The 17,672-nt window shown below is 32.4% G+C and overlaps 2 protein-coding genes across 3 annotated transcripts in view; both read right to left on the minus strand.

The window, feature by feature from the left end:
• Positions 1 to 8,696, minus strand: part of lt (vacuolar protein sorting-associated protein light) — a 31,599-nt gene extending 22,903 nt beyond the window's left edge. For both annotated transcript variants that reach the window (XR_013879563.1, XM_080160539.1), the window contains exons 1-18: positions 8,623 to 8,696; positions 8,376 to 8,447; positions 7,539 to 7,609; positions 6,742 to 6,865; positions 6,392 to 6,458; positions 5,966 to 6,136; positions 5,649 to 5,744; positions 5,091 to 5,163; positions 4,935 to 5,000; positions 4,559 to 4,595; positions 3,992 to 4,066; positions 3,644 to 3,691; positions 2,854 to 2,944; positions 2,648 to 2,752; positions 2,395 to 2,443; positions 1,880 to 1,975; positions 778 to 867; positions 386 to 497 (exon numbers count right to left, since the gene is read on the minus strand). Coding sequence is in view for 1 of the 2 variants with exons in the window: in XM_080160539.1 (XP_080016665.1) it covers positions 386 to 497; positions 778 to 867; positions 1,880 to 1,975; positions 2,395 to 2,443; positions 2,648 to 2,752; positions 2,854 to 2,944; positions 3,644 to 3,691; positions 3,992 to 4,066; positions 4,559 to 4,595; positions 4,935 to 5,000; positions 5,091 to 5,163; positions 5,649 to 5,744; positions 5,966 to 6,136; positions 6,392 to 6,458; positions 6,742 to 6,865; positions 7,539 to 7,609; positions 8,376 to 8,447; positions 8,623 to 8,665 (1,486 nt within the window). In the remaining variant the exon portion in view is untranslated. The remainder of the gene's footprint in view (positions 1 to 385; positions 498 to 777; positions 868 to 1,879; positions 1,976 to 2,394; positions 2,444 to 2,647; positions 2,753 to 2,853; positions 2,945 to 3,643; positions 3,692 to 3,991; positions 4,067 to 4,558; positions 4,596 to 4,934; positions 5,001 to 5,090; positions 5,164 to 5,648; positions 5,745 to 5,965; positions 6,137 to 6,391; positions 6,459 to 6,741; positions 6,866 to 7,538; positions 7,610 to 8,375; positions 8,448 to 8,622) is intronic.
• Positions 8,697 to 9,838: 1,142 nt separating this feature from the next.
• Positions 9,839 to 17,541, minus strand: LOC145318877 (F-box only protein 6-like). Its single transcript, XM_080160540.1, has 10 exons — positions 17,134 to 17,541; positions 16,610 to 16,704; positions 16,224 to 16,312; positions 15,641 to 15,737; positions 14,932 to 15,035; positions 14,508 to 14,598; positions 14,296 to 14,374; positions 14,055 to 14,132; positions 13,615 to 13,740; positions 9,839 to 11,917 (listed from the first exon to the last, which is right to left on the minus strand). The coding sequence occupies exons 1-10, from the start codon at positions 17,253 to 17,255 to the stop codon at positions 11,851 to 11,853; spliced, it is 948 nt and encodes a 315-aa protein (XP_080016666.1). The 5' UTR covers positions 17,256 to 17,541; the 3' UTR covers positions 9,839 to 11,850.
• Positions 17,542 to 17,672: the final 131 nt, after the last annotated feature.

Here is a 17,672-nt window from a genome sequence, read left to right on the forward strand (position 1 = left end):
AAAATTTATGTTAAATGGGTAGTTTCACGAAATGCATTTGAACTTAAATTAGTGAACCGCATATTTTTTGCTAGTTAATGGATTAAACTATATTTATATGGCATACATTTGAAAGAATTTCAATTTTCTACCACATAGTTTTGAAAATTGAAAAAATTGTCTATAGTTCTTTTCAATAAGAAATACACATATTTAGTGAATATTATCGTTCTACTACTATTTTTAAACCTTAAAACACACACCTTTACGGATTTTTCCCGCAACCTACTTTTCCCTTTATTTTTAGCAAAGTATAGGTAAAAAAATTAAGTGATCCAATATTACAGTTTTTCATTACCATTCTTTACCATGAAACTGCAAAATTATACAAATAATCATGATTTACCTTCAGCGTCAGTTTGTAGAAAATCATAAAGGACCATTTCATAGATTGCTGGATCCAGCTTAAAATCTTCAGAACTTGGCAGAAAATCCGCCAGGATCTTCAGCTGTTTAACCTGGAAATAAATAAAATTACTCTATATAAAGTAGTACAGTTTTTGTTTGTCTGTATGTTAAGATCTTACTAACCACTGAAACGATTGATAATTTATATACTTGGATGATTTTAGGCCTTTTTCCCCTCCCCTACCTAATACACTAAATGAGATGGTACCTAGTTTATATATTTGTTATGTCAACAGTATTTTAAAAATATCATTAGTACCTATGCAGTATTCATTAAAAAGAACCTTCTATTCTTTTTTGAAAGTTTATATTTCATGCTGAAGTTTATACCTGAGCAAATCTAAAGACAACCTCCTCCCACCTCTTCTTGTCCTTGCCCAAGATATTATTCAACAGCCCACCTGCAGTAACATATTCCCCCTGAAATAAATAATATAGTGAAGCTACTCTATAAGTAGTAAAAGAAAGCAAATCTGTCTAAGAATACAAAGACAGATAAGTAGGTAGGTAATTTGTACTTCAGATTTAATTTATTCTGACTATTGATGAAAATACATCATTTCCTTTCTCTTTGTACTTGTAAGTGTGACCTATCTAGAAAATTTGTGTGCAACCTAACAGTAAATTGTCTATAGGTATCATTTTTATTTATACCTAATGTTTTTGAGTAGTAATTTCAAAACATATGTCAGATTAACGCTTTCCCTGTAGGCAATAATGACCAACACTGGGAGGTTACGGTAAAATGTTGTCACAACAAAAAGTCAGCAGTTACGTCATAAATCACGCCAGGCTACAATTGAATCAAGACAAAAGTAAGTGCCTTGCTCTGGGACCTATGTATGGTGAAATTAGACATAAAACCATGATTATTCCAGGCAAAACTAAAATATTTCAGCGGGGTCTTTTTGAGAAAATTAGATTTGAAAATTTCAAGTTCAATTTTCATCCCCTAGGAGTTACCACATAATCATGACAAAAAAGCAAAGATTATTTATTTAAAATTTTGAACAACTTTGCTTTTATGATGTCTTTAATAAAATATCTCTATAAATGATTTATTTAAGGCTGAATTTCCATGACCTTAGCAAAGCAAATGATAAAAATGGCCATTCATTAACTCCCTTCAGGAGTGGTTTTATGAAGAACTTTATAAAAGCAAACTTGTTAAATATTTTAAATAAATAATCTTTGCTTTTCTTGTCATGATTATGCGTTAACTCCTAAGGGATGAAAATTGAACTTGAAATTTTCAAATCTAATTTTCTCAAAAAGACCCCGCTGAAATTTTTTGGTTTTACCTGGTGGAATAATCATGGTTTTATGTCTAATTTCACAATACATAGGTCCCAGAGCTCGGCACTTACTTTTGTCTTGATGAAATTGTAGCCTGGCGTGAAATAATCAAACTAAAACGTCGTCGTCATAATACCTCTTTCATAAGATGATCCAGGTAGATAGTGCCAACTTCCAGATAGCTGTGGCGCCTTAAAGTGGCTGAACGCTCGGCAGCGAGTTCCAAACATTCCTAAAAAAATTTATTTTTAAAAATATTTTAAGGTGCACTGCAGCCAGTCTACATGTTGTGATATTATACCTAGAATTTCTGATGTTCTAGCGGCTAGTCTACATGTTATGATATTATACCTGGAATTTCTGATGTTCTAGCAACCAGTCTACATGTTATGATATTATACCTGGAATTTCTGATGTTCTAGCAACCAGTCTACATGTTATGATATTATACCTAGAATTTCTGATGTTCTAGCAGCTAGTCTACATGTTATGATATTATACCTGAAATTTCTGATGTTCTAACAGCCTGTCTACATATTATGATATTATGCCTGGAATTTCTGATGTTCTAGCAACCAGTCTACATGTTATGATACTATACCTGGAATTTCTGATGTTCTAGCAGCTAGTCTACATGTTATGATATTATACCTGGAATTTCTGATGTTCTAGCAACCAGTCTACATGGTCATCGTCATCTCTGAATAAATAAAGGAATTGGTATAAAAAAGGGAAGGGACAATTGAGGATAAGATATCTTTACCAGAACGTCTTTTTCATAGAGTACTGTCTTTTGTAGCTGGAAAATTGGGGATACAGCAATTGTAGGTAAATATTAATCAAACCGGTACCATGACCTCACTCCAAAAGATAAATTATAAAATTGCAAAATAAATAAGCCTACCTTGGTTTTCCAACAACAACATCTCTTGGACTCATAATGAAGTAAAATTTATCCTCTGCCAATACTTCGAATTGATAATCCTTAGGCTGATAGCTCTCATGTCCCCTGCAAAATTATGGGTCTTGATTGTTAAAATGATGTCAATAATAAGGTATAAAAAGGGCTTAACTTTATTGTTATGTAAATGTTACTTTATGAAAACTTACTTAATAGAAAGAACATCAGTTGACACAAGTTCATATTCTTTGCCGTCCTCTCCCTTCTCAAATATCAACAGTTCTGGCCGTTCTGGTTTACCTAAGTTGCAAATAAAACTTCAAGAAAAATAATTTCAGAGGTTTAAGCAATTGCAACTGTATCTTAGCATTTCAAATATTTTTTTCATGTATATCAACAGTTCAAGTCATACTAATGATGCTGAATGAAAATGTTAATTCAGGATACCTTCAAAGCAGACATATGAATAATCTTGGTCAGATACTAAGCAACCCATATTATTTCCAATGAAATTTTTAATGTTATTAGTAGTGATGGCAATCCGTCGAATTTTTGGGCCGGATTCGGATTCCGGATTCTTAAAGAATCCGTCAAAAAAAGTGGTGGATTCTTGCGGATTGCGGATTCTTATTTTTGGCGGATTCCGGATTCGGATTCCGGATTCTAGCAATATTTTAAAAGCATTTGTAAAAAAAAATTAAAAAATCAAGTGCTACATATGTCCTAAAAATCAATGTTCTTGGTGGTGTTCTCTATAATTCACTTCCGAGAATCAAACCAGATTTTAAAAGATATTTTATATAATGATGAAAATCTTTGCTTTCAAAGAGGAGGAGTTGAAAGAAAAAACTCAAGACGCTAATTTTAGTCTACCAAATAAGAATCCGGAATCCGCAATTAAAAAACGGATTCCGGATTCGGATTCCAAAATTGGCCAAAAATTAGGCGGATTCCGGATACGGATTGCCAACCCTAGTTATTAGTTACATGAATTCATACCTGATTCGTCTAAGTCTAATGGTATTGCGAGAGTTACTATCATATCCCCTAAAAAATACAACATGATTATTGTGTCAATTCTAAATCAATCAACCATTATACAAAAAAATCTTTAATACAATAAGAGATTCCGTATTACAAAGTGTTTAGAAACATCCTAAGAAATCAAACATAGCTTGTAAAAAACAGGTAACAAATATTTCTTTTGATTATTTGTAATATAAATTGCGTAGGTATTATGTTTAATGAATAAAGATTAAAAAAGATGATAAGCCGACAACCCCCCCCCCCTCCCTTAAAAAAAAAGATAATTGGTATTTTTTAGCTTTCAATCAATCATTTACTTACCCATATGTCCAACTCCACAGACATTATAATCAATGGTAAAACTAGCATCAACACGTACTAGGTAAGCTGGAAGATTTTCCTTTATTTCCAAAAATATTAATTTCATATAAGTTAGGTAAATTGACCAAAATGACCCTGGGTCACGGCAGGAAAAACCTATTTAATTGAAAATTTTGCCTTCCTATAATACTTAAAAATCAATGTCCTGTGGGCCTTTCAAAAAAATATCAATTGTTAAAAGATGCTATTGGACTCCATGTAATTTTTCATGCATTATCCTATGATTAAGGAACCAACCAATCAAATTTCAATATAGTCCCCAAAGTTGTTAATATAAAACTTTGGGGTACCAGTGTACTAAACAGCCCAATGTCCCCTCCCTCCCTGAAATTTCCTCTTTTTATTACTTAGTATCCTATTGTTTCAATTTTTAGAACAGTAACAAATATTTCAGACAATATATCGAGCAGTTGTCATCCATTGGGATAAGGTTTGATGAACAAACAGTCATAGTGAGTAAAAGATAAGTTTTGCTACTAAAACGTACAATACGTATGAAATTAATAATTTCCTGTATTGGAAATCTTTTCTCTATACAACAAACCTAAAAGAATGAATTTCATAACAATACATTTTTAAAAACTCTTCGTAGGTAGCAAAGCTACTTTACATTTTTTGTTTGTTGGTCTCCCTAAAATCTCAACTTAGCATGCAATGACGTACAATTTTTTAAGGGGTAAAATGATAAGCTTCAAAGGTTTTAGGGGGGGGGGGGGGGGGGAATGTAAACCAGTGTATTTTTTCAACATTTTAGGGGGTAAAATGAGGGGTTTCGAGTTTTTAGGGGGGTAAATACCCCTTTTCTTCGCACTCTTAACTCTAGCATTAAAAAATCCGTTAAATTTTAATTTCAGCTGTCTATCTTGAATAGGAGTAAACTTACTTTGACAGTAGTGCCATAAGAAACAATGAGGCTAAATTGATCACCCCATCCAATTCTCCAAGGTACCTAAAAATAGTTGACAATAACACAGTTTAAAAATGATAAGGCGATTCGTACATGCTTATTCCTAAAATTCTGCAAACTTTGGCAGCCTACCTCAGAGTTTGGAGGGCAACCACTAGGGGCAGGAATCAAGGATATTGTTGTATCATCCACTACGTCATAAACCCTAAAAAAGGATAAAAGTATTATGCGCAATAAAGTAATCTTAGAAGAAAATTAAGTTTTGAGACATCTTGTGCCATAGACTATGAATTTACATGGCGACAGCGCCCATAACTTAATGGGAGGAAGGGCAGTAAAATAGCCTAGAACATTCAGAGACTTTAATTTAAAATAAAAAAAAGCCTATAAGCAACCCGGCACTTTATTGAAGCTTGCTTGAAATAGGGGAGTAAATTGGCTTAGTGGGTAACGAAAAATAAAAATGAAAATAAATGCTAAATTAAATAGGATAACTTCTTCTTAGTTTGGGGAACTTTATGATTTATTAAAATTATGTACCTACCAATTATTTTTTATTTGGTAAAATGCTGAAAAAAAACAATGGTATATAATAGGCATTAAATTTAGACATATTGCTTTTTCAATATCCCCTCTGCAATGGAACATAAACCAATAGCTTCCTTTTGTTTTAATAATAATAAGGTTTACCTTATTCCTTTGTTAGTAGCCCAGGCTGCAAACCTTCCTCTCCATCTCACATTATGGATATCTCCTTCTCCTTGACATATGGTCTCTTGTTTATACCTACACAGATAGATTCATTAAAGATATCAATCATGGCCTTTCATTTTGCTGTAAATGAAAATAATGATGTAAATACTTTTTTGAAGACAAATATTTATTTTATTTGTTTACCCCCAATCCCTCTTAGGAGTAAACCAAATACATGAGTTAATATTAGTAGTCTAAAACTAAAATCTATTTCTAAAATAATACCTACTTTAAAAGTAAAGATAAGTTCAAACCTTGAAAGAAATGTCTTCTCATGTATGATCAGTTTATCTTCTGAGGTGGTCATGAACCTTCTACCCGAATTTGCCCGGGCATAGATTGGGTCTATTGCTATGGTTCTGGCGGGTTTATCCATCTTGAAGTTGTGTGTGTTGTCGTCGGTATATAGACCAGTAACCACAACTCTAGAAAGTTCAAGATTTCGTATTGTTACTGTTTACTATACTACAAGTTCTTAAATTCATTACCTATTGAAAATAAATTCAAAATACAGAATTGTTCATGAGACAGAAATTAACACAAAAATACGATTTTCAAGTCTTGATATTTTTAAAACTACATGGTAAAAAATTGAAATTCTTTCAAATATGCGGTTCACTAAAATCAAGTTTAAATGCATTTCATGCAACTACCCCTTTGATAATATTGAATTACAATACCTGCCATCGATGGAACATGAAGCATAAAACTCCCCGGCGTGATCTATGCTAACTTGACTCACGCGAACTAAAATTAATCATCAGTTATGCCGCTGAAAATAACTATCTAGTATTTATATATAATACTAGAGGAACGGGATGTTTGTCTGTATATGAATCTTCTAAGAACTCATTAACAGCTAGACCGATGGTTCCAGCAACTAATTTAGAAGATATATCCATAAAACTCCCCAGATTTTGTTTTGAGAAAAAAAACATGGAAGGTTAATCCTCGCCGCTACTAGGCCACTATATAGGTTAGGGAGCGCATCCTTGAATTAGAGGAACTTCGCTAATATACAAAAACTAACCTGAATGTTGTTTTTGAGTTCTGGAAGACAAGGAATTGCCCATGGCATCCAGCAGATGAATGACGCCCCAGTCTGTACCAAGAACAATAAACTTGCTATGTACAGCTATACAGCTTGCTCTATCCTAAACAAGGATGACAATTAAAGCTAGAAGGAGAGTCTATCAAGTATCATCCATATATTACATCTAAAGGGGGGGGGGGGGGGGGTAATGGAACCACATCGTAATCAATGCGCAAATGACACTTAAAATCCAAATTTCGTTACGAAACTTGGCATAAGTAATCCTTGGTAAGTCTATTTTCCAAAAATCGAACTAAAAGTTGTAAAACTAACGGCTAACGACTCAGCCGTTTAGCCGTTTTTTTAAGGATTACTCATGTCAAGTTTCAAATTCGGATTCAAAGTGCAATTTACGCATTGATTACGAGAAGGTTGCATTACCCCCCCCCCCCCCCCTCTATAAACTATAAGTACAGTATACATTCACGGAATTTCCCATGATTTTCCAATAAGGGAGATTAATTAATAGTTTAGATACTTAATATGATATCAGTACAACACTTTAAAACGGGGAAAACATTATTTATTGGTGTAATTTTATTTTATACACATATCCTGTCATCCTTAGACTTGAAAAGGTCACAAGGAGACTTATGGTCATAATTATAAAGTAGCTTTGAAACACATATTGTGATAACAGGTGTTCACAGAATTACAGATTAGGATAACTTAACGATGATCCTAACCCCCCCCCCCCCCGTTGTCCAAGTTAAATAAAAAGTTGAATTGCATACCTTTTGTAAAATATTCTTTAGATCCGGAGAGAGACGCTCATATTTCAACTTTGGTTCTGTGTCTTCCTCGTCTAAATATTATCAAATTATTGTAAAATAGCAACAAAGTTTAATCAAACAAAGGTCCTAACTCCTAACTTTTTTTAGGAAATAAATTTAAATTAGGGAAAAGAGCCAATGCCTTAGTCCTGTGGTTCTTATTTATGCGGAGCCCTAACACTGCGGGGCTACCCAGTACCACATATAACCTAACCTGAGCTAAAGCGATAAAACGACCAAGCTAATATTGCTTGATTCACTTCCAATTTAGTTACTTATTTTTAAATGTAATGGCTAAGATAGATTTATAACTGTTAAAAGTATAAAGTAATAAAGAAACGAAAAACTAAAGCCACTTATTTTCAGTTTATTAAAAAATATTGATGGTGGTAGCAGGGGCGTCCAAGCTTTTTTATTTGGGGGGGGAGGTAAAATTTAAAAAAAAAATTTTGGGGGGGGGCTAATCACCCCTCCCCCCCCCCCTGGACGTCTATGGGTGGGAGGGAGTATAAGTGCTCAAGGGGTAATTGCGTCAGAGCGACCAAACCAGCTCAGACACGTAAATAAACAAAATTATATGATTTTTTAGACAGCATTGGTAGTAATTTCCCGACTTTTTTTTACAACCTTGGTTACCTATATAAAGGATACCAGTATTTTTTCTGAGCTTGATCTTTAAATCATTTTAGTGGTGATTTAGATCGGGGCGCGCCAAAATTTCAGCCAATCACAGCGCTGCATTTTTATATTATGGGCAACTAGAATAAATTAAAATACAAAAATAGCGCAGCAACAAACCTGAATCAGATTCCTCACTAGACTCTGAGCATTGTTCGGACACTGATGCAAATTTTGAGACAGAACTACACCCTAAAATCAAATTGTAAGCAAATTGAATTTGAAAATGTATTATGTATATAGTACAGGAAGTATTTTCATAAAGACTTTTTCATAACATTTTCTGAAAAGGTTGGAGGGGGGGGATCAGGACAGTTGTGCGTTAAGAGTGTTACTTACAAGTGTTTTAATTTTAGATGAAACTTACCAACAGAAGATAAAGAATCCTCAGCTATCTCGACGTCTCCCATTTTTATTTAAACTTAAACTAAAGTTGTCTGAAAATTTAGAAAACAAAGTTTCAGGCAATTATATCACACAAATCATGGAGACACAAAAGTTAAATAATAAAATATTTGATCAGATTTGTAAGGATTTAGGCATGTGTTTAAAAATAGAAATTTTTTCATGTTTTAAGATTACTTTGTTTCTCTTGGTTTTCTTAATTATTTTAAGAATAGATTACGGTATGGGTATATCCTTGATTGTTTAGCTAATTTCATACAGATGTCTAATTCCTTCCATTGAATATATAAATTAAACAAGGATGACAACATCCATAAGTAGCGAAGCACAATAAATCGTAGATGGGAATACGTAAAAGTAGATTTAAAGGGTATTTATTAAAATCAAGAATAGATTTATTGGATAAAATAAACATGAAACCTTGTTTTATTGTTTTGAAAATTGGATAAAAAAAACAAAGATAAGGGGAAATATGTAAAACTAGGGATGGGAATCCGTCGAATTTTTGGGCCGGATTCGGATTCCGGATTCTGAAGGAATCCGTCAAAAAAAGTGACGGATTCTTGCGGATTCCGGATTCTTATTTTTGGCGGATTCCGGATTCGGATTCCGGATTCTAGCAGTATTTTAAAAGGCCGTCCGTCACAGAGGGATAGCTTTTTTCATTAATTTAACACTATGTTACTTGGTTGAAGCCTTGATTTGTTTAAAGTGTTAAAGTGTTAAACATTTACATCACATTAGTAATTATTAAAATTTGTTATGTACAAAAAAATTTAAGAGGGAGTTGTAAGAAAAAACTCAAGACGGTAATTTTAGCCTACCAATTTAGAATCCGGAATCCGCTATAAAAAACGGATTCCGGATCCGGATTCGGATTCCAAAATAGGCCGAAAATTGGGCGGATTCCGGATTCGGATTCCGGATCCGGATTCCCATCACTATGTAAAACATATTAAAATAGCCAAAAACCTGATAAAAGGCAGTCTGGTTGTTTTCTTAAAACGACAGAAAATTTAATTTTTATATCCTTAACTTTAAAAATTTGGAAAATAGGACCATATACATTTTTCTCCATATCAGTAGATATGGAGAAAAATGTGAAAAATATGAAAATAGCCTAAAAACTGCTAAAAAGCGGTCCGACCGCCAATGATGTTTTAGAGTCAATTGTGCTCCTTAATGATGGAAATGTTGTCAAAAAATTTCACCATTCTATCTTTTATAGGAGCTGAGTAAATCCCATTTCCCCCATAGCGTTACGGACGGACTGACGGACAAAGTGAATTATAGAGTGTATTCGCTACTAAAAATGTAAATAATAAATATTATGATATAAATATTAACTAGTGCAGAACAATAACACTGTGTTGTAATATTATCAGAATCAAATTTAATTTACAGTATTTTTTTTTTTTAATATTCGTCATTAGTGAAATGCGTGATTTGTACAATTTAAATTTCATGCTTTCATAGATTGGTCCTTTATTAGCCTTTACTGAAAAGTACTCAAATTCTATTGAACAAATCACACACTTCAGTAAAGACGATCTATTTAACAGATCTAAATTTGAAATATAACTAGTCAAATGTCTCATATTTAGCTATATGTAATGTATAATAAATTCATCTAGAACGAAAGCGTTAATAGATACGTAGCTAAGCTATGAAGATAATAAAATCAAATCAAAGAACAAAATAGAAAAGGGAGAGAAAATAGATTATGGATAACTAATCATGAGCTACGCATCTAAAAAAGCTTAAGCAAGTGCATAGAACTTGTAATCAGTGAGGTGCAGTTAGAAAAATACAATTTAGTTAGAAAGGAACAATTCAAAATACCATCATACTCTTTTTTATCTCATAACTTTAAGAGTTGTTTAATGTTAACGGCCAAACGGCTGACACAACCGCCTAACTTCGAAACATGTCTGTCTTAGAAATTATCAGCCGTTTTGCTGTAAGATGAAGACTTTCAACATACAGAATTGCATTTCTTCGTATTTCCATGTCGTTTACAATTTAATGTCATTTAAAAAGCATTCTGATAACTATTAGAAGACCAGTACAGACAAAGAATACGAAATTTGGAATATTTGATCATTGAAAAAATTTTTTCTTTGTCTTACATAGAGTTTGTTCTTTAAGAGATGGAAAACAAAGTATTTTAGGCAATCTAACTATTTCTACTTTTTGTCTCTAGAGTAATATCTATTTAATAATGAGATTCACCGGTCTAAAGTACTTAATACAAATAATCATTAAACGATACAACAACATCCTGCTAGTGGGTCAATAAAAACTTTTTGAGAGGTAAACCTTATCTATAATGGTGTTTAAGGTTAGGTTAAGCTAGGAATAACAGAGCCCCGAAGGATTAGAGCTTTGTGTGACAGCTAAAAAAAACTTTTTAACAAAAAGTTAAAATCAAGAGCTTATTGGTCAAGTGACGCGCAAAAGAGAAACAATTTTTAACTACCAACATGTAATAATATTTTCATAATCCCACCAAATAACTCAGAATGTTTTATCTTAAAACTTTTAATAAAATATTTTTCTGCTATGTTCTGCTATTTATTTATCATGATTTATTTGTATCTTTCCTTTTTGACAACAAAACTAAATCTCCAAGGATCTACAAGTATAAATAATCCAAAGAACAAAATAAGCTAATCTAACTTTTCGCATATATTGTTTATTAAACAACAGTTTTAGTCACAGAGTTGGGATAAGACAAAGGAAAATAATGTAATAATTCATTTCATAACAATATAAGTTGCTAAAAAGTATAAAGACATATTAAGAGTGCGAGTAAAAAGCATTAACTGATGTAAAAAAATTTCTACTCTTGTCAAATCCCCAAATGTGTGAATATTTTTAACAGTAACATTAAAAGGCACAACACTTTAGTATAGAAGACACATCATATGTAATTATTTAAAATTAAAATACAATTATTCAAGTAAATTTCTTTCTTTATTACTTACCTATTCAGATTTTTTATTCAATTAAGATTGTGCGGAATAAAATTAAATTTACTACCTAACATTTTAATTGAAATATCGAAAGAGAATTTTACTCTCATTAATTTGTCTTAGAACATTTTTGAATTTTTATCATTTCTATTCATTGAAAAATCATCGAAAATTTTATGATATAAATCTTGGAATTATTTTGATGAAAAAAAAATCTACCAGCAATTCTTGACCTTATCCTTAACATCGTGAGGTGTTGACTTACGGCACTTGCATTCAAACCTTAACAAGATAAACATTAGGGCGGGTTCATATCGGAATTAGACAAAGAGGGGATCTGCAACAGATAAAAAAAAGAATTTAAAAAAATTGAGATTTAGAATGCGACCACTTAAAAATGTATTTCATTAATTAAAAAATATGCAAAGACGACATTCAAGTCCTTTCCACTTATTATCTCAGTTCCTATTAGTGCTAGAGGGCTAAATATTTTTGTGCATTTCCCAATGTAATAATGAATTTCCTACTATTAGTCAGTCAAAGTCACATTTCGCTTCCTTACCCTTTATTTACCAACCTTTTACCAACAACCAGACATACAATTGTATAGCTATTTGTAAATGAGAGTAAAATGTTTATTGAATCAGAACTATGGCTTCATGGTGCTCACAGGAACGGCCTTGACGAGTAGAATTAGGAACTGTTGTCCGTTTCAAAATATCCCGTTCCTAGCCTTAGAAATGACTAAAAAACCACCATTTTTAAAGGTTTATTGAGAATTGTCCAATCTGTAGAGTTTTTTTCACGTTTTCTCAGGCTAGGAACGAGATTTTTTGAAACGGTCAAAAGTTCCTGATTCTACTCCTCAATGCCTTTCCTGGGAGCACCATGAAGCCATAGTTCTGATTCAATCAATTTTTGACACCCATTTACAAATAGCTATACAATTGAATGTCTGTTCGTTAGCGCATTTAAGACTTAGGATAAATTTTAAATCATCCAGAGGTGTATTATACTCATTAAAATCATTTGCAGATCCCCGCTTTGGTCTCAGAAAAAAATGTCCAAAATCGACCCACCCTAATAAACATATTCACGTAATTCAAATAAAAGGGGGGGTTTTTAATGCAACCATCTCGTAATCAGTGAGCAAATGGTACTTAGAATTCGAATTTTGATTTGGAATTTTGCATGAGTAATCCTTGGTAGGTCTATTTTCCCTAAATTGAACAAAAAGTTGGAAAAGTAACGGCTAACGGCTGGCGGCTCAGCAGTTTAACCATTTTTAAAACTATTTTCAAGGGAAATCATCATGAAACCTATCTCCACATAATACTCTATGCTACTCCAAAACGTTTTCAAACGGTTCTAGCCGCTAGTTGCTGGTACTAGAAATCTAAAAATGTTTTTTTTGTATCATTTCACATGATTTAAAGCAAAAATATGTTTCAAAAAGTTGATTCCTACATAATTTATGGCAGATTTGCCCTAAAAATAGCCAAAAAAAAACGGCTAAACGGCTGAGCCGTTAGCCGTTACTTTTTCAACTTTTTGTTTGAATTAGGGAAAATAGACCTACCAAGGATTACTCATGCAAAATTTCAGATCTAAATTTAAATTGTAAGTGCCATTTGCTCACTGATTACGAGATGGTTGCAATAAAACCCCCCCCCTTAACAAACTCTAAATGTTTTACTGACAGACTAAAGAATGAAACGACTGCACAAGTCATAGAAATATTCACCAAAAATTTCAGCTTTTTACTTATAGCCTAATTGGGGCAGAGAAAATTACTTTTTTTTCAGTCGTACACACAGATAGACCGGCAGACAAAGTGAATTATAAGGTATCTTCGCTACTACAAATAAAAAATTAGAGTAAAGATATCAGATACAACAAGAAAGCAAGAAATAACTAAAACAAAAGTTGGAATTTATTTAAAGTCAGATAAACATTACATTACTTAAAACAAAGTCTACCTGTCTAGCGTGACCAGCTGGCTGGGAAAGCTGACAATAACCGAAGAGCCGGTCATCTTGGCTCCATACCACCCTTCCTCCATATCATTGTCATCGGTCATGCCTCCGTGGTAGAATTTTACATACCTTAAATAATAAACAATTTAAAAATCAAATAGGTACCTATTAAAAGTTGAAACTGAACAGATAATAAAAACACAGTAAATATCTTTGTAAAAATCAATGGCTTGGATTATTTGACATTATGCTTAACTCATTAGCCGAAATATTGTATGTGAGTTAGTCTACTGTAAATCATTGTGTCAGTCTGTCAGTCTGTCAGCTGTTCTGTTAGTATACCCCTTAATTTGTTTGTTTGTCAGGTGTTTTGATATTATACCCATGAATCTGTCAGTCTATCAGCTGATCTGTTAGTAAACACATCATTCTATCTTTTTTACCTGGCCCCTACTCCATAATTTGAAAACGTGTGCGTTACTTTTCTCCACCGATCATGTGCCATCCGATCAATATTGTCCCTGTAAATAAACAAAATTTTTTTAAATGAATCGTACAGTCGATCTAAATCTCACTAAATTATGTAATATAGTCCTTACGTCCTCAGAAACATTAGTATTTTAAATATCTATAAAAAATATCATTTGATGGGCATGTTCTTCTAAAAATTGCAATATTTCTTACCTAAGCGTGAATGGTTTGCCAATTCTATTGCCACAACCATCGATTATCATCACATTTAGTTCATAAACGGCTCCATGTCCTGCAAATAGGTAGAATATAAGCTAGATAGCTCAATTGGCAGATAAATGAACACTCTCTTAAATAAATGAAATATATAAATACTCCCAGGCCCCTTTAAAATAAATAATGATTTAATTTTTTAAATTACTTACCTAATGATTTATTGTAATAATCAGTTATTATAATTTCAGGTTGAAAATTGTCGAGGATCCAGTCAGGAAAACATAAATGCACAATTTGTTCCTGAAAACAAAACAATTTTAATAATTTTCCTAGAGGCGTAGTAAGCTACTTTATCCAATATTACAAAGTAGTACGGTTTTAGTTTCTGTAAAAAAAGAAGTCGGAATATGTCCAACACTTCTCCTAGAGACAAAGGGCGAAGCAACTAATACTCTTTAAAGTCATTATAGAAATAAAATAAATACCTAGCTGATTAAAATGCAAAAGAGATTTTTGCTCTGTAAAAAAATAGGTAGTTTTTTTTTCAGATGTTATGTGGATGGTTTTTTTTTGGTAGACTGTCTTGCCGCGCTACTGTGGACATAATTGAAATTGTAGGTATAATATTCCTACCTTAGTACAGGACATATAGGATGTGCTATAGCAAGCCTTTCTGGAAAGGTCACTTAGGTTGTTTTCATCACTGCCTAAAAGTTCTAATGTCCATCCCTGACCACCTAGAAAAAAATACATAGAGATTAGGAAGGAAAAATATTGTTATATTTGTTCTGTTCTCCTCATGTATAGAGATGAGATACAGCACAATAATACTAAGAAAGGGTTTAGGTATGCATCCTGATATCAAATAGATAATTCAACATCAGATGTCAGACGTCGTTGACTCGAACCTTCCATCCCTAAAACTGTAAGTTAATGCCGAGATCACTCTCCCGCTGGACTTTCTTTCAATTATTTTATTGCATAGGTTTACGATAGTTCGTATTTCGATGTTTTTTTGGTGAAAATTCATTTTGATGGATTGGCATTTTAGTATAAAACTTTTTATATTATGGCCGAAATAAGTTCTTAATATTGCATTCGTTCTATCCTATTATTTATAGTAGTAAGGTTTTATGTCTGAAGCATAAGATCTTAATAACTAATCAACAGATAGGCTTCTCTAAATTAGATAAGCTTCACATAGGTCCTCTAATGATTTTAGTCTTGAGATTGTTTTAAGCTATTTTTCTAGCCCCTCTCTACCCCTTCGAATAGAGCCTTTAGATTCTGGGGGTTCTAACTACAAATAATCATATATGTTACTACAAAGCTGAAGACATACCTGAAGACAGGACTGTCCAATGAGGATAATCTGGCCAGGGAGAATCATTGTCGTCACTGTTATTTTCTAATTCTATTGCTTGGTGAATAGTTAAAACCTGCAAAAATATGAATGGGGATCATATCAACGAACTTGTTTATTCATTTTTCATTGCAAAGAAATGGATATATGATGTACTTAAAAATGATGCCTAAACTATCATCATTCAAGAAACGAGTTGCTGAATATTTAGCTAACAAAAACTGATGACCGCCACCAGTAAATTTCTTATTATAGCCCTATGTTTGGGCTCGAAAAAGTATAATCAACATAAACATAAACAATATATATGTTTATGTAAAATATAAAAGGTTTACATTAACTTGAATTTCAAACATAAAATAATGAGGGGAAAAATAATTTTACGATTTTTTCTCCATAAACTATGTACTGTACCTAAGACATTTATATATCATTGTATATATTCTTATTCATAAGCTTTTAGAAAAAAAACATTAAAACGAAATCAAAGTTATTAGATGAAATACTTTTTGTGTAATTTTCTTTTGATCTGACAATTTAATTCTTTTCCCGGGCAACTTACCTCGACCTCTTCGCCACAACCATTCTGAATGAGATTTGTTTCATAATTATTTTCTGTGCATAGTGAGGATAAAAACATCCAGTCCAGGTCTGTTCAGAATTGCATAATTTTTAGCAATTAAATTAGATGGCTATTTACTCCTATCTACGGGGGTTACCCCTCAAACCTCCTCAAATTTATTCACCCATCCTAACCTAAATCATTATCACAGTTACATTTCCTAAAAAAGTTTGTCTGTAGTTCTATTTAAATATGATGGATATATGTTTGGTATTTAGTAAATATATAACATTAGGTATTTTAGTTTTTAATAATTAAAGCATTTGTATTTTCAATTATTTCTTTAATCTAACTATATTTTTATATTTCTTTGCTAAAAATTCTGCCTGGATTGTTAAGAACTCTTTGTGGGACTTTAATATTTTCAAATGATAATTTATTCTTCCAGAAAGTACTTTTCTCCACGATCTGTTTCCATTTTCTAAAAATACATTATAATTTAAAAAAGGACTCGGAAAATGCTGTTATTAATTGGATATTTTTTTAGGTTAGCTGTAATATGCCTTAGGGTGGTTTTAGGCTTTATATCTTGAAAACATTTGCCTCCCCTAAATTCTAAAATAGTAGGTAGTATCTTATAAATAAAATTAGTTTTTATTGTTGCATCACAATATAATTAAAATGCTTTTATTAAAACAATCAACTCGCTTCTATACAAAAACGCTGCATATAAGTCCTGGACTAATTAAGGTTACTCTGCATGTTTTTATTTTAAAACAGGGAAAGGCCATACATTCCCAAGAAGATCGAGTTGGCCTGAAATAACTTACGACACATATGGCGACAAAATTATTCAATTCAGTTAAACATGATCGCCGTTATTAGGTCAATAAAATAATATTCTACGTACCTACAAACTTTAGGAACACTTTCAGTTAGCGTTTTGGGGTCAACCCTCATAAATATTTCTTCTAATATTTCGTTAGGTATAACAGCCCCTTTGCCCCCTCCGACCCCCGCAGGGCTAGCCATTCTTGCGCCCTTAAAGGGTGCAATTTTTCTACAAGCCACACTACTCACTTCAATTGTTATTTATAGCCTTTTAAGGGGTGTATATTCCTCATTGATTTGCACTAAAGGGCTATAAAAACAAACTGGTGCGCGAATTTCTAAAAATGCCGCGCACAATATTTTTGGTCATATTACATTTTTTTCAAAATAGATTGTAAGCATTATTTTATACTAAAAACTAATAATTTTATCACTTTTGTTTTTTAGCTGTTATTATTCAAGGGGTCTTCTATCCTTCCGTAAAAAATGATACTAATATTTAACACAAACATAGAAGAAAAATAATAAACAATCAAAATGAAAATCTTGGGTTCTCATTTAAAAAATGAAAATTTGGGGCCCAGCGCAACAATGCCGCAATTTTTACATCAATTTGTT

The sequence above is a fragment of the Acartia tonsa genome, chromosome 5 (assembly GCF_053477335.1).
Source record: "Acartia tonsa isolate MP-2025a chromosome 5, ASM5347733v1, whole genome shotgun sequence".
In the NCBI taxonomy this organism is placed as follows: Eukaryota; Metazoa; Arthropoda; class Copepoda; order Calanoida; family Acartiidae; genus Acartia; species Acartia tonsa.

What these genes read in the sequence shown, in the direction of transcription:
- LOC145318877 (XM_080160540.1), bottom strand. Translation starts at nt 17,255, where the DNA reads ATGGCTAGCCCTGCGGGGGTCGGAGGGGGCAAAGGGGCTGTTATACCT. An exon ending in AATTATGGAGTAGGGGCCAG is followed by an intron (nt 13,741 to 14,054) that starts GTAAAAAAGATA and finishes TTATTATTTAAG; the next exon opens with GTATGTAAAATTCTACCACG. An exon ending in CAGCTGGTCACGCTAGACAG is followed by an intron (nt 11,918 to 13,614) that starts GTAGACTTTGTT and finishes TATCTTGTTAAG; the next exon opens with GTTTGAATGCAAGTGCCGTA.